Consider the following 15,782-nt stretch of genomic DNA (forward strand, 5'->3'; position numbering starts at 1 on the left):
TCAGCATGTACAGAGGAAGCGTGGCCAGCGCCATGTCGTGTAAGGACTCAACCGCTAACAACAGGCTAAATTCAGGACATGACACACTAAAAAGAATTGGCTGAGTTCTGTGGAAGATAAAACAAAAAAACATTTTGGTGTGGTTTTTTCAGTTCACTCCCCCCCTCTTCCTCCTCCTTCCAGCCGCACTCATTTCTCTTCACAAAGCCACAGGTAGCAGCTCCTACACACGGCCTGCGGATGACCTGGAAGCCTCTGACGTTGGAGGGAGCTTCCAATGTCTGAAGGAAGGCTTCCGGGTCAGCCACGGGTCATGTGTAGGAACCACTGCCTGTGGCTTTGTGAATAGAAATGACTGAGACTGGAAGGAGGAGGAGAAGGGAACCAAAGAGAAGAAGGTAAACACCTGTGGGAGGGAGGCAGGGGGCACTTTGGGACATGAAAGAGAGGAGGTACATTGGGACACAGAAGGAAGGGAGGGAGCACAAACTTTGGACAAAGGAAGGAGGGAGGGACATGAACTTGGAACATAGAAGGGAGGGAGGGGAGCATGAACTTGGGACATAGGATTGAAGAATGGAGGGGTGAGAGAAAGATAATGAGGTGAGGGAGAGAATAGAAAGGGAGAATTGTTGGACAAATGTGTCTGAGTAAGAGGGAAAGGGAGATGGTGCATATGGGGAAATGAAGAAAGAGGAGAATTGTTTGGCATAGGGAGGGAGAGAGAAATATTGGACATGGTGGTGGGAGAGGCATGAGGTACAAATGAATGGGGAAGAGAGAGATCAGAGGGAGAAATGTTGGATGTGGTGATGGAGAGGGAACAATGGGATGGATGGAAAGGGATGCAAGAGGGGCCTCAAGGAGGTGGAGAAGGTGGGTCAGACTTTGGAAGGGAAAAAGAAAGTTTTCCACTACTCTTTACTCAAAGGGAAGGCTTCTGGGTCAGCTGTGGGCAGTGTATAGGAAACCAGGAAGGGGAAAGCTGCCATTTTGAAGAAGCGGGTCTGCCAGCAGGAGGGAGTGGGCATCTCTCCTGCCAAACTTTGCAACTAAAAGGTATGGAGGAGGAGGGAGGCGGTGGTGGCCACTAGACCACCAGGTGCCTTTTTTCGGAGGGGGCTCAGGGGGAAGGGAGCACTTTTATTTGTGCTGCTTTCTCTGCTGGTCGATCAGCTGAGCCAGCAGGACTCCCCAAATCCACCGTTCAGCAGCTTCAAAGCTTCCACTGCCGCTCAGCTGTTTGGGGCTTCCCTTGTTTGCTGAGCAGGTAGGGGAAGCCCCAAACAGCTGAGTGGCAGGGGAAGCCCCTTAGTTGCTGCAGCTTTGGGGAGTCCTGCCAGTGCTGATTGGTAGGCAAAACGAGCGGCAAAAAAAATTGACAGGGAGAATAGGGAAGAGCTGTGCCTAACGATTGCTCTACTGATCAGGCGCCTGGCACAGTTCTTCCCTCTTTTACAGGCACTGTTCTGAGCGAATAACATGCATATAATGTGCATGCTATTCGTGCTGAGCATCAGCTGTTAAGGGAAAAATCGCTCTTGCCACGGTAATGTTTACTGTGGCATTGGAGTGTTGTGCAGAGGTTTGTTTTGCAGCGACCTCGGTATCGGATCATTGCACTGCAATTACTGGGATATTCCTTTCTTCGGTTTAGAAATGTCTCGCCTCTGAGGCTCTAACATCTGCCCAAATCACTACTTTGGTCATAAACGCGTGTCTACCCAGTTCAGGCCCTGAAGAACAAGATTGAGAAACGCGCTTGGTTGCAAATGGGTCATTCTGTGTCAAAACAACCTTATTTACATCAATCAAAGCAAAACTAACATCAAATAAGTGCTTAAATAATAATGTGGGAATGACTGTGATAGTATTCTCAACTGGCTGATGCCTTAATCTATTTATACTCGCCACTGGAATTACATGGAGTTTAATTATGGTCTCATTCTTTCTATTTTCTTCTAGGTATGTAAAGGAAGGCGACAGTGTGTCACAGTTTGATAGCATTTGTGAGGTGCAGAGTGATAAAGCTTCAGTCACTATCACAAGCCGCTATGATGGAGTCATTAGAAAATTGTACTATAATGTTGATGAGACGGCTTTTGTGGGGAAACCCCTAGTGGACATAGAGACAGATGTTTTGAAAGGTACTTTCATTGTTTCAGTTTTATGTAATGTTTCAATGATCTCTCTCATTGTGAAAGTCCTAAAATCAAGAGGAGAATTTCATTTCTTAAAAAGTGCCAATATTCTTTCTATGGGCCCAGTACAAACCTCTGTTTACAAATCAAAACTGTTATTTGTTGGAATAATGGGTACTGGCCAGTGCTTCTATACTGAGCTTGGACCTTGAATTATCCAAGAAGCTTAATAAGAAATGGGAGGGCAGCCCTTGGTGGTGGGTAGGTGATGGGCAGTAAATTGTCTGCCTCCAAATTCCAGCTGCAAATGAGAATTCTTAGAGCCCCATTTGAATGAAGTCTTTTGATACAACAGAATGACATCATGGTTATAAGTGACAAGCTGAAGACAGTGATCTAAGCACCCAAGTTAGTGTCAAAGGAGATGGCATCTTTGTACTTTTTGCTGCATTATAAAACTCAGATAGCACATCATCTTTTTGGCTAGTTCTTTTTTTTTCTTTCCCAAATCTTTATTATTTTCAAAACTTACAGTAAGTGTAACCATAAATACCACATTTCATACATCAATAACACACACTTAATATTCCATTAATATCCATTACAGAATTAGTCCCCCTTCCCTCCTGAACAATCACAATGCAATCACATAAAATTTCTATAATGAACCCCAATATATCTAAATTTATTAATCTAACAGACCCCCATCCTCCCCCCTCCCGGATGTGCATGACATAGGGAAAAACATTAATTAATCATTACAGTATTTTGCTAATGGCTCCCAAATCTCCTGAAATTTCTTAAAATTCCCTTTCTGAATGGCTAATATTCTTTCCATTTTATACACATGACACAATGAATTCCACCAAAAACTATAATTAAGTCTCATCCAATTCTTCCAATTGCTCATAATTTGTTGTATGGCAACTCCTGTCATTATTAATAAAAGCCTTTTAGATGATATTTGACTTTTAGTTCTCATTGACATGCCAAAAAGCATAGTATCATAAGATAATGCCACTGGATTTTCTAATAAGCAATTTATTTGGCCCCATATTGATTTCCAAAAAGCCAAAATAAATGGACAGTAGAACAATAAATGATCTAAAGTCCCTGCTTCGAGATGACAATGCCAACATTTATTAGACTTAGAGCTGTCCAACTTTTGTAAACGAACAAGGGTCCATAATGCTCTATGTAACAGAAAAAAACAAATTTGTCTCATAGATGCTGACATTGTACATCTCATCCTCCAAGTCCAGATTCGTGGCCATTGAGAATTTGGCTAGTTCTAAAAACCAATATCAGAACCTAGAAAGACTGAAAGTTTCTCCAGGTCCAGTGCTTTCTCTCCTGGTGATTCTTCAGATTTTAAGGCCTTCGGATACCATGCCAACTAAGATGGTTAAGGGGCTGGAGGAGTTGTCGTACAGCGAAAGATTAGAGAAACTGGGCCTCTTCTCCCTCGAACAGAGGAGATTGAGAGGGGACATGATTGAAACATTCAAGGTACTGAAGGGAATAGACTTAGTAGATAAGGACAGGTTGTTCACCCTCTCCAAGGTAGGGAGAACGAGAGGGCACTCTCTAAAGTTAAAAGAGGATAGATTCCGTACAAATGCAAGGAAGTTCTTCTTCACGCAGAGAGTGGTAGAAAACTAGAATGCTCTTCCAGAGGCTGTTATAGGGGAAAACACTCTCCAGGGATTCAAGACAAAGTTAGACAAATTCCTGCTGAACCAGAACGTATTCAGGTAGGGCTAGTCTCAGTTAGGGCGCTGGTCTTTGACTGGAGGACCGCCAAGTGAGCGGACTGCTGGGCACGATGGACTACTGGTCTGACCCAGCAGTGGCAATTTTTATGTTCTTATTTGAGTATTTTTACTTGAGATTTAAAATAGCAGCAGTAGCAGACTTCAATTTTTTTCTCCAAAGCATTTGGTTCGGGTAACCATACCTCTAGTTTTCTGGTCTACAAGGTGATTGCGGCATTGGGAAAGATCACTCTGTCATTCCCTGACAACAGATGGCCCATCACTCATGAATTGCTCTTGCACCTGATAAGGGTTTTGCCAATACTAGAATATTCTCCCTTTGAAGAAAAACTGTTCAAAGCTGAATTTGCTCTGGCATTTTTTTAAAAAATTGCATTAAGAAAAGTGAGCTGCACGTATATTCCTCGGATGTACAATTATCCAGAGTCCTGTTGTTGAGTCACGTTCACTTGGAGGGCGACATATTGAGAGTAAGGGTGGCGTGCTCCAAGACTGATGAGCAAGGGTGAGGTCAAATGGTGGTTTTGCAAAAGGTGCTGGGCAATGTTATGTGCCACTACACACTCAACTAGGGATCAGGGTCTGTAAATTCTGCTTTTTTACTCAAATCAATACCCTATATGGAACTGACTAAAAACTCTGCAAAACTCTGTTATGTGCCCCATCACATTGCTGGGTGACTACCTAGAGGCCCAGCCTCCCGTGGGACGGGTGTTACTGGTCCATGAGTACAGATCCCACCTAACAAGATATTAGTTCCTGGCAGTCATGCACAAGGCTATAGCCCTGCTGGGAGAGGTACCGTCCTGATTTGGGACTCATTCGCTCTACATCGAGGTGGCTGCTAGCGCCAGAGTGGCTGGGTTGTCAGATGTGGGTATTCTGAGTCTGGGAAGGTCGTCATTGAGGGTTTATCAAGGTTTGAGGACCTACTATATAAAGACAAACTGCAATCCTCACAGCATACCCTGAAGAAAACCACAGCATGATGACTGAAACATTGATTCCAGGTCCTTTTCTTGTTCAGGCGCAACTCTGGGTAAGAGCGAACAAGAAAAGGACCTGGGTGTACTGATAGATAGGACCCTGAAGCCGTCGGCACAATGCGCGGCAGCGGCAAAGAAAGCAAACAGAATGTTAGGCATGATAAAGAAAGGAATCACGAGTAGATCGGAGAAAGTCATAATACCGCTTTATAGAGCAATGGTCAGACCACACTTGGAATACTGTGTCCAACATTGGTCTCCCAACCTAAAGAAGGATATAAAACTGTTAGAGAGGGTGCAGAGACGAGCAACGAAGTTAATAAGAGGTATGGAGAACTTGGAATATGAGGAACGACTCAAGAAACTAGGACTGTTCTCCCTTGAGAAGAGAAGGCTGCGAGGGGACATGATCGAGACGTTCAAAATGCTGAAAGGCATCGATAAAATAGAGCAGGAAAATAAATTATTTACATTGTCCAACACGACACGGACAAGAGGACATGGTTTGAAGCTAAGGGGGGACAAGTCCAGGACAAATGTCAGGAAGTTCTGTTTTACGCAGCGAGTGGTAGACGCCTGGAATGCTCTCCCAAAGGAGGTTATCAAGGAATCCACTGTGCTGGGATTCAAAGGCAAATTAGATGCACATCTCCTTATGAGAGGCATAGAGGGATATGGGTGACTAAAACTACATCAGGTGTATACCTGACTGGGCCTCCGCGTGTGCGGATCGCCGGACTTGATGGACCATGGGTCTGATCCGGAGATGGCAGTTCTTATGTTCTTATGTTCTGACAAGATGCAGCGAGACCGGGAATCCTGCAACAAGCATGATGCCAGCTGCAGACACCCTGAGAGTAAGCCACAAATTGATATCCTGCATCCCCCAAGACATGTGGATATTTTCTTCCATTTTGTCCCTGAATGCCTTGTTGAATTCAGTCAAGCCAAACCACTGAAGTGCTGATAAGCATCCAAAACAGAGTCCACATAAGCCAGCAGCAGCCCATATTGCTTGGGGTGTCCTGCAACCTCAAATGCTAGCTAATCTCAGAAAGGACCCGACTGGCTGGCCAACAACAAAAAAGGTTAGAGGGGGGGGGTCCGGGATGGGGTTAGGTTGTGGAGATGGCGCGGTATACAAACCTAAGGTTTAGTTTAGTTTGTGTTCCAGGCAGGAGGGACTGGGCATCCCTCCTTCCACTTTTGATCGGAGGGGGGGTATTCCAGGCAGGAGGGACTGGGCATCCCTCCTGCCATTTTCGTTTGGGGGGCAGCCACTAAACCTATCGTGGCAGGGAGATCTCTCGCCGCAATAAGCTCAGCCATGTCGCTGACTTAGGGAGGCGCATACAGCTGCCACACCCGCACCTAGCTTTAGGCGGGCTTGCGAGCCTCCCGGAGGCGCCTCCAATGTAGGCGGCCTGCCTTGGAAGCTTTTTTTTTTAAAAAAAAACCAACCAAAAACGTGCGTCCTGCTTGGCTGGTTAGACAGTGGTAGGACGCTTACAACGCATACAATCGGGAAGTTGTTTATAAAATCCGGCCCTTGGTGGCTACTTTATATTGGATGTTGCTACAAATGTAACTTACATACTCATTACAGCACAGTTACATATTTACCACCCTTGTCTGGTCTTTTTAAAGTTGGTGGCTTTTTTTATTAAAATGACTTTATAATTTAGTGTGCTGGAAATTCTTTGGTCCACCCCTACTTTGCTTCTTTTGGATTTTTTTCACATAGGTTTTTCTTTTTATCTTTTCTTCCCTTGTATCCAGAATAGTCTACAAATGGGCTTAGTGCAGCTTAGTAAAAGGGCCCCTGAATGAGCTGTTACACAAACTGCTATCTCTTAGGTTATCTTAATTTGAGAAGTGAAAGTCTGATGGCTGGCATTGAGCAGATCTGCTTCTTGCGTTTGACACTGTTCTTTGGGGTTTATTTACAGTAATTTGCAAAAAAATTACAGCAGTCTTAAATAGGACCATGCAGCTCATGGACTCCTATCTTTTCTCTTGACTTTCTAGATGTGGCCCCAGAGGAAGACATCATTGAGACGCCAGCCATGTCACATGATGAGCACACACATCAGGAGATCAAAGGCCATAAAACACAGGCAACACCAGCTGTCCGTCGCCTGGCCATGGAGAACAATGTGAGGCTGTAGTCGTTAACATTGTGGCTAGCTTCTTCCTGTATGAGCACTTATCAGAGTGCCTCAGCAGTAGAGAATGACATGGGGACAAATTTGTCCCCATCCCCGCAGGAACTCAATTTCCCTGTCCTGCCTCCGCAAGTTTTGTCCCTGTCCTGCCCCATTCTTGTAAGCTCTGCTTTAACTGCACAAACCTCAAACACTTACGATATTAAAGTGTTTGAGGTTTATATAGATGAGGATGGAGCTTGCAGGAATAGGGCAGGGCTAGGAAAAGAACTCGGAATGGGAAAATGAGTCCCCGCGAGGACGGGGAAAAATTTATCCCCGTGTCGTTCTCGACTCAGCAGCTTGTAAATGAGGCCATGAGAAGTCGGTGGCAGTAAAGAGGCTATAAAGTGGCAGAAATAACACGGAAAGGGTTGGGTGTGAGTGGATTATTTGATTATGAAAGCTGTGAATCCTCGTGGGGGTTTTGTTAATTGTGAAAGAAATATTGCCTTTAGTAATTAATTTTTCAGCTTTAATCTCTGTGGTTGATGAGGCCTCTGAAGGTCTTTCCAGGAACTCAGCTGGTATTTGAGTAGCTACTGAGCAACAGCTCAACAAGCAGCAATGTGGCGAATGTTATTCAGATAGCACGCTTCAGCTTTTTGCTCTGAATCTGGCTCCGATTTCCCACATCATGTTTACTCTGGGGTAAACGCAGACAAAGCAGTAGAACAAACTAGGAGTTGATTAAGAGATTTGATGCGGCTTGCTTGCTTTCAGTTGGGGGTTAGGGGACAAACCTTTTCCCTCACTTCATTGCAGTGAAACATTTAACTTTCTGAAATGGCACTATTTTTTGTGGAAACTAGTTTAGAGCTGTGATATGTGAAAATAGGTGGCTGCCCTGTGTGTGTATCTATGTTTGGTATGTGGGTTTTCACATCACCTGCTGAGAGATCGGGGTTTGCTCTGACTGTACATTATAGGATTTTCTCATTCTTTCCCATGGGATAGCACTGTTTCTAGTGCAGCATTCTAGAATTTCCTGTTTGAAAGCTAAATTTTTTTTATATCACCATTGCATATTAAAGGGGCTATTTATTAAAGCTTTATTCCCACTATGTCTCTATAGAAAAATGCTTAGTAAATAAGGGCAAAAAAGAAATGGGGGATATAACTTTTAGCAAACTGATAATAAATTTGTGAAAAGAAGCATATACCATTTATGCCTAGTTACTATATATCTACAGTATAATCTCATTATAATGGACTCGCTTATAACGGAATATCGTTTATAGCGGATGAGGTCCATTTGTCCCGGCTGTGCGCCTTTATGAACATGCGGAAAATCACTGCATGTAGCGGACTCGCATATAGCGGACTTTCGCATATAACAGACAAATAATTTGGTCCCCAGAGCCGCTTTTAGCTGTGGTTTTGTTTGGCTATAACAGACATGCAGGCTCTGCCTACAAGGCGCATGGCGTGCCAGTGATATAGTATCAAAATGCAGCCCAGAAGAAAATGACAGATCATTTTTCTTTCCAGTACAGTATGACATAACGCTTTAGAACAGGAGTGTCCAACCTTTTGGCTTCCCTGGGTCACGTTGGCTGAAAAAACTGTTTCTGGGGCCGCGCAAACACTGCAGCAAGACAGAGAAGGGAGCCGTCTTGGGAGCCATCAAGACGGTAAACACCCGGGGGGCAGCAGAGGGAAACACTGCATCGCCTTCAACCGGGGCTGCACAAAATACTTCACGGGGCCACAGGTTGGACACCCCTGCTTTAAAACATCTTTTAGTGTTCCTGATTTTGCAATCATTTCATGCCATACCAATGTTTTGCTGAGTTTTGTTATTGATGTTGCTGATGACTGTTGTTCATTGATTGTAATGTAATGTAATGTAATTTATTTCTTATATACCGCTACATCCGTTAGGTTCTAAGCGGTTTACAGAAAATATACATTAAGATTAGAAATAAGATAGGTACTTGAAAAATTCCCTTACTGTCCCGAAGGCTCACAATCTAACTAAAGTACCTGGAGGGTAATAGAGAAGTGAAAAGTAGAGTTAGAGGAAAAATAAAAATAAAATAAACATTTTAACAAGACAGCATTGATCTAAATACTTTGGAAGGTAGAAGAGAGGAGAGAAAGGAATAGAAGCATGATGAAGTGATGAAGTGGAGCAAGTAAGTTTAGTAGGAGCGATTGACGTTTCCAGAAAGGGCTTCTTCAGGGAAGAGACTTGGCCGACAGTTTGTACATTGTTTTAAGTCGACCTAAATAAAGTTTTTTAAAAAATGCAACTCTGGATATAACGGACTGTTTTTCCAGGTCCCTTGAAATCCGTTATAACGAGCTTATACTCTTGGTATATTTAACCAACTGTATATTATGTATTTTAACCTGCAATCTGTCCTAAGCTCTTTGGAGAGGATGGGATCAAAAATGAATTAAATTAAATAAATAAATAATAGCATAACACCTAAAGTGTCCCGTATCAGTTATTAGAAATTTATACTTTTAACTTTCCAGTCATACAGTGTTTATGAATTATGTGTGTATAAAGATAAGATATGTAATAGTAATATTTTTTTTTCTATCTTTTAGATTAAACTGAGTGAAATTGTTGGAACAGGAAAAGATCAACGTATCCTGAAAGAGGATATCCTTAACTTTTTATCCAAACAGACAGGAGCTATTTTGCCTCCATCTCCAAAACTAGAAATCATCCCACCTCCACCCAAGTCCAAGACCACTCCAGCCACACCAAAGGACAAGGCATTTCTCATGCCCACCCCTCTGTCAAAGCCTGCTGAGTTCACAGGCAAAGATAGAAGTGAACCTTTGAAAGGTACTCTTGCAATGGACAAATGCAGGGCCACTCATGGGTAAATCTTCTCTAAATGCCTCAATTAAGCCTTGCATTGTATGGAACTTTCACTAAGGATGGAATAATATATGCAGCCATGATATTCCAGTTAATTCCCTCTCTCAGTACTACTTCCCACCCCAAACACCAAGTAACAAACTTAATTTTTTGGGCAAACAGGCCGTAGATTTATTAAACAATTTAATAATGTAATAAATTCTGCATATGCAAACCAAAATTTAAACAATCCTTCCTTCATCTTCATTAATGTACAGACGAAGAAGAGTTTGGACAGTTTTCTGGAGGAAAAGTCCATAGTCTGTTATTGAGAAAGACATGGGGCAAGTCATTGAGAAATGAATGGGGCAAGGCTGAAAAATGGGGTAAGCCACTGAAAAATGAATGGGGCAAGGCTGAAAAATGAATTAGCATGGAATGTTGCTACTTTTGGGGTTTTGGCCAGATATGAGTGACCTGGGTTGGCCACCGTGAGGACATAGAAACATAGAAAAATGACGGCAGATAGGGGCCACAGCCCATCAAGTCTGCCCACTCCTGGAGATTACGCTCCTAATGACCCATCCTTAACTCCACCCTCTTAGGGATCCCACATGGCATCCCATTTACCCTTAAAATCTGGCACGCTGTTGGCCTCGATTACCTGTATCGGAAGCTTGTTCCAATGATCAACCAGGCTACTGGGCTTGATGGACCTTTGGTCTGACCCAGTGAGGCTGTTTTGTTCTTACAGGAAGTAAGCCTTTTTCAAATGAAGGAAAACTGTGTAATGAGAGAGCTTAGTAATTCTAAGAAAATACTTTTTTGCAGAAGAGGGTGGTAGATATGTAGAATAGTCTCCCAGTGGAAGTGGAGAAGATCAAGACTGTATCTGAATTCAAGAAAGCATGGAATAGACATGTGGGAATTATCAGGGACAGAAGTAGATAGTAAATGCTGCAGATGGACAGACAGGATTTTTTTTTTTTTTAAATTTAATTTTCTATACAGTTCTCCCAGGAGAGCTCAGAACGGTTTACATGAGTTTATTCAGGTACTCAAGCATTTTCCCAGGCTCACAATCCATCTAATGTGCCTGGGGCAATGGGGGGATTAAGTGACTTGCCCAGGGTCACAAGGAGCAGCGTGGGTTTGAACCCACAACCCCAGTGTGCTGAGGCTGTAGCTTTAACCACTGCGCCACACTCTCTCCATATGGGCCATTTGGCCTTTATCTGCCATCATGTTTATTCAGGTACTCAAGCATTTTCCCTGTCTGTCCCAGCAGGCTCACAATATATCTAATGTACCTGGGGCAATGGGGGGATTAAATGACTTTCCCAGGGTCACAAGGAGCAGCATGGGTTTGAACCCACAACCCCAGTGTGCTGAGGCTGTAGCTTTAACCACTGTGCCATATTCTCCCTATATGGCCCATTTGGCCTTTATCTGTCATTATGTTTCTATCTCAGTAGTTTGCTGAAGTGCCATTTGTACCATTGGACTAACTGGACTGTAACTATGCTCTCGAGTAGACGGTCAAAAAGACTGCATAGATTTTGCAGGAGAAGATTACTGAGGTTTATGAGACTGCTGCTGTTTTTGCTTCTTCTGCTGAGGTCTTGGAGTATTAAATTGTTTAGCAGGATAGCATCGCTGGTAAGACATAGATAGCTTAAAAGGACGTGATGTGGAAGACTTGGGCTTAGGCTTAACTAAAGAGTCCCAAGATTTCTCATGAGCGATGAGCTTTTGAGTGGCATTTTCAGTTGTATCTCCGAAAAGCTCATCCCCAAGACATGGTATGTTAGCCAAGCGATCTTGAAGATTAACATCCATGTCCACCACTCTGAGCCAGGTCAGCCTTCTCATGGCCAAGAACATAGAAGAAGCTCGAGAGGCTAGCTCAAAAGAATCGTAGGTAGATTGTACCAAATGCTGCCAGAGTTGTAGAAGAGTAGAAACCAATTGTTAAAATCCTTTAACATGATGACAAGGAAGATATTTTTGGTACATGGGCAATTGTTTAAACAATTGCTTCAAAAAGAATGTGAAGTGAAAAGTATAGTTGTTTACTCTACTGTTCAGCATAGCATTTTTATAGAGACTCCTACCAAATCAATCCATAGAGCGATTCTCTCTGCCTGGTGGAACCTTAGATGAGGTAGATTTTTAAAGTGTAGATTCTACCACTAAGGATTGGTGAGAAAGCTGGGCTTTATCATATCCTGGAGTAGAAGCAATTTTGTAAGTGGGATCCAGCTTTCTAGGGGCCACTGGCAATGATAAGGGAGATTCCCAGTTCCTAAAGAGAGTGTCTTTCAAAATTGCATGTATAAGAAGCTCAAGCACCTCCTTCGGAGGTTGCTTGATGTCCATAGTCTCCATATATTCAAATGTATATTTGGAGTCAGCTTCTAACTTGAGAGACATGTCTTTACCAAGTTGTCTGATGAAAAGAGAAAAAGAAAGAGACTCTTGAGGAGATGACTCTTTAGGAGATAGAGGTGGTGAACACTCAGGAGAGTCATCAACTTCTGTTGTTGAAGGAGAAGCCTCAAGAGAAGATTGAACATGGAGGTCAGAGTCCACAACTGTTGAATGAGATCTATGCCTCTTACGTCCCCGGTACCGATCCTGGGAAGGAGAAGGGATCTGATGTTTATGCTTTTCCGAATGTTTAGCAGAGACGTGCTTGGACTTGTGAGAGGACTTACTCGAATGAGAGCCTTGAGGAGAAGGCATGGAAGAGCTGCATCTAAAAGTAGTAGTTTTGGATGCATGCCTGGATGATGGACAGTGTCGAAGTCCAGGAGATGGCACTGAAGACTGAGTACTGATACCGGTATCCCTGGTATTGGTACACTCAGGCTGGGCCAGTACCGGCAGAGTCGGTGCTGGTGTTAGAAGATGGAGTCTCTAATCCATACTCCACTAGTTATGGTATCCCTCAAGGATCAATATTGTCACCACTCTTGTTCAATATCTTTCTTTCTCCCCTGCTTTGTATGTGTCAATCAATAGGATTCACCACTTTTACCTATGCCGATGATATTCAATTGCTGCATCCATTGAATCCAGACAACAAAAATGAAATAATTGATATAAATAAAAAATTAGGAGAAATTAAACAATGGCTAAACTCAAACATGTTAGCCTTAAATGTTCAAAAATCCAAAGCACTCTTTTTCCCTTGGAAAAAAGATATACACCTAAATTCTTCGTTTATTTTAGATAATGCACAAATAAACCTAGTAAGCTCCCTAAAAATATTAGGAGTTACAATTGATGATGGATTAACTTTTCATGAACATATTACAAATACAATTAGAATATCTTTTTTTAGATTGCGTATGATCAGATCAATTGCTAAATTTTTAGAGCCTAAATCATTAAACATACTTATTCACTCACTCATTATTTCAAAACTGGATTATTGTAATGCTTTACTATTAAATATCTCTCAGAAAGAGAAAAAACGTCTCCAGATAGTCCAAAACACAGCAATCAAATTAATACATAATTGTAAAAAATTTGACCATGTCACACCACTTTTTATTGAATCTCATTGGCTCCCTATCTCTCATCGTATTACAGTGGTGCCTCGCATAACGGTCGCCTCGCACAGCGGACGCTGCGCACAACGAACTTTATGTCGTGATCCGTATAACGTACTTCGTTTCACACAACGAAGTCGCCCGAGCTGCATCCTTCCGGGGTTCCTGCGGGGTTGGATCGCAGCGGGGTTGGTTGAGGGTAGTCTCCTTCTCCTTACCTGCCCTGTCGCAGCACACAGCCGAACGGAAATCTTCCCGATGTCAGCGCTGACGTCGGAGGGAGGGCTTAAGCAAAGCCCTCCCTTCCTCCGACGTCAGCGCTGACATCAGGAAGACTTCCGGTCGGCTGTGTGCGGCTGCGGCAGGGCAGGTAGGAAGAAGGCAATGGCGAACGAAAGAGGGGGGAGGGGGCGGTCCGCCCCGAAGAATGTGCACAGCTGGTCAGGTCCCCCGATCGACCGACAACAGGCCCGGCCGACAAACCTCCCTGCCCTGTAGCCGCGAATCTAAATTACCTCTTACAGCAGCTTCAATAATCCAGCTGCTGTAAGAAGGTAATTTAGATTCGCGGCTACAGGACAGGGAGATTTGTCCGACCGGGCCTGTTCTGTTGTCGGTCGGGTGCAAAAGCGCCACAAAGGTGGAGGCAGGGAGGGAGGAAAGGTGGAGTGGAGAAGAAAAGACGCTTAAGGGGGGAGAAGGCCGCTGAAAGCACATGTTGGAGCAGGGGATGAGAGGGAGGGAGAGAAGGGGAAATATTGGACAAGGGCAGAAGGGATGCTAAATCATAGGGTGACAGGCAGAGAGAACAACAGGAAAAAGAGTGGAAGCAATCTTGAACCCTGAGGGTGAGGGCAGAGAGAGGTGGTGAGATGATTGATCATGGGGAGAGGGACAAAAGGGAATAGAGATGGGATAGGAAGATAGTGGAAGTAAAAGGACAGGGAGATGTATGTTTTTAGATGTATCTAAATAAAAATAATAACAAAAAATTTATCTTTTTTATGTCATCTTAGCATATTTTATGCTGCAGAACGAATTATTTTTTTTTACATGTATTCCTATGGGAAAACGCGTTTCACATAACGAACGTTTCACATAACAAACTTGCTCCTGGAACCAATTAAGTTCGTTGTGTGAGGCACCACTGTACCTTTAAAATACTACTTTTAGTTTTTAAAACATTGATCTCAAATGAACCTCAATTTATCAATAGACTACTTATCCCATATTGTGCTCCTCGCACTTTAAGATCAACCAACCAAAATCTTCTAACAGTTCCATCACTAAAAATTATTGGAACTCGTCGTACTGATATTTTTTCTGTTATAGCCCCACAATTATGGAATAACTTGCCCCAGTATCTTAGAGTAGAAAAAGATTTGAAGCAGTTTAAAAGTAGCTTAAAAAGTTTCCTTTTTAAAGACGCATATAACGTATGAAACTAATTTTCCTAATTCTTCCTCAACTTATCTTTTTCCTCTTTTCTTTCCCTTACCTCATGTTTTTTTACCTTCAAATCCTTTTGTTTTTTTTTATACAATTGTAATTTTACCCTTCTTTCCTTATGTGTCCGTTAGTCTGTATAATTTTATTTTTAACATTGTATTAAATTTTAACTAACCTGTTATTTGTATTATTTTTTTGTAAATCGCTTAGTAAATTTAAATAAGCGATCCAACAAATCTAAAATAAACTTGAAACTTGAAACTTGAATAAATGGTCATACTTTGCCCAAAAGAACTGTTCAAATTGTTCTTTCAAAGTAGCTAGCGATACCTTTGGCATTGTCGCTGGTACCATCGGTGCTTCTACTTGATCCCTAGAAGGCACTGGTACCTTTGGCTTTGATGCTGGTACCATTGGTGCTGTGACTCGCTCCGAAGAGGATGACTCTGAAAAGGAGAAACCCCTAGATTTTTGAAGCAAGTCGCAAAAAGGGTCATCGTTTGGCCGGCATGACTGGACTCGATGCCTCAGTGGCCGACCCCATCTGGAAGACTGGTGACTTCCTGGTTGGCTTACCTGAAGGAGCGAGTTGTGACTCCGGAGTAGAAGGCAGTGCCAAGGAAGGTCGCAACGCCTTGGAAGACAGTGTCTTTACTGGCAGTGTTGTAGAATGTGGTGACGCGGAATGTGGTGCCTTTGCTTCTGGTACCTTTGAAATCGATGTCCGAGAAGTTGAAGGTGAAGATTGAACTTCTTCCATCATGGCACCGAACAATTGTTTTTGCTGAAGAAGGTGGTTTTTTAAGGTGCAGCTTTTTAAGGTGGAACAATGTGTGCATGAATCGATGCGGT

General features: G+C 43.0%; 1 protein-coding gene across 1 annotated transcript in view; it reads left to right on the forward strand.

Moving 5' to 3' along the window:
* The window catches only part of DBT (dihydrolipoamide branched chain transacylase E2), a 58,906-nt gene that overhangs the window by 26,871 nt on the left and 16,253 nt on the right, over positions 1-15,782 (forward strand). The window contains exons 4-6 of the mRNA XM_033916223.1: positions 1,966-2,147; positions 6,931-7,058; positions 9,666-9,909. Coding sequence (XP_033772114.1) covers positions 1,966-2,147; positions 6,931-7,058; positions 9,666-9,909 — 554 coding nt within the window. The remainder of the gene's footprint in view (positions 1-1,965; positions 2,148-6,930; positions 7,059-9,665; positions 9,910-15,782) is intronic.

This window comes from Geotrypetes seraphini, chromosome 12, assembly GCF_902459505.1.
Source record: "Geotrypetes seraphini chromosome 12, aGeoSer1.1, whole genome shotgun sequence".
Taxonomy (NCBI): domain Eukaryota; kingdom Metazoa; phylum Chordata; class Amphibia; order Gymnophiona; family Dermophiidae; genus Geotrypetes; species Geotrypetes seraphini.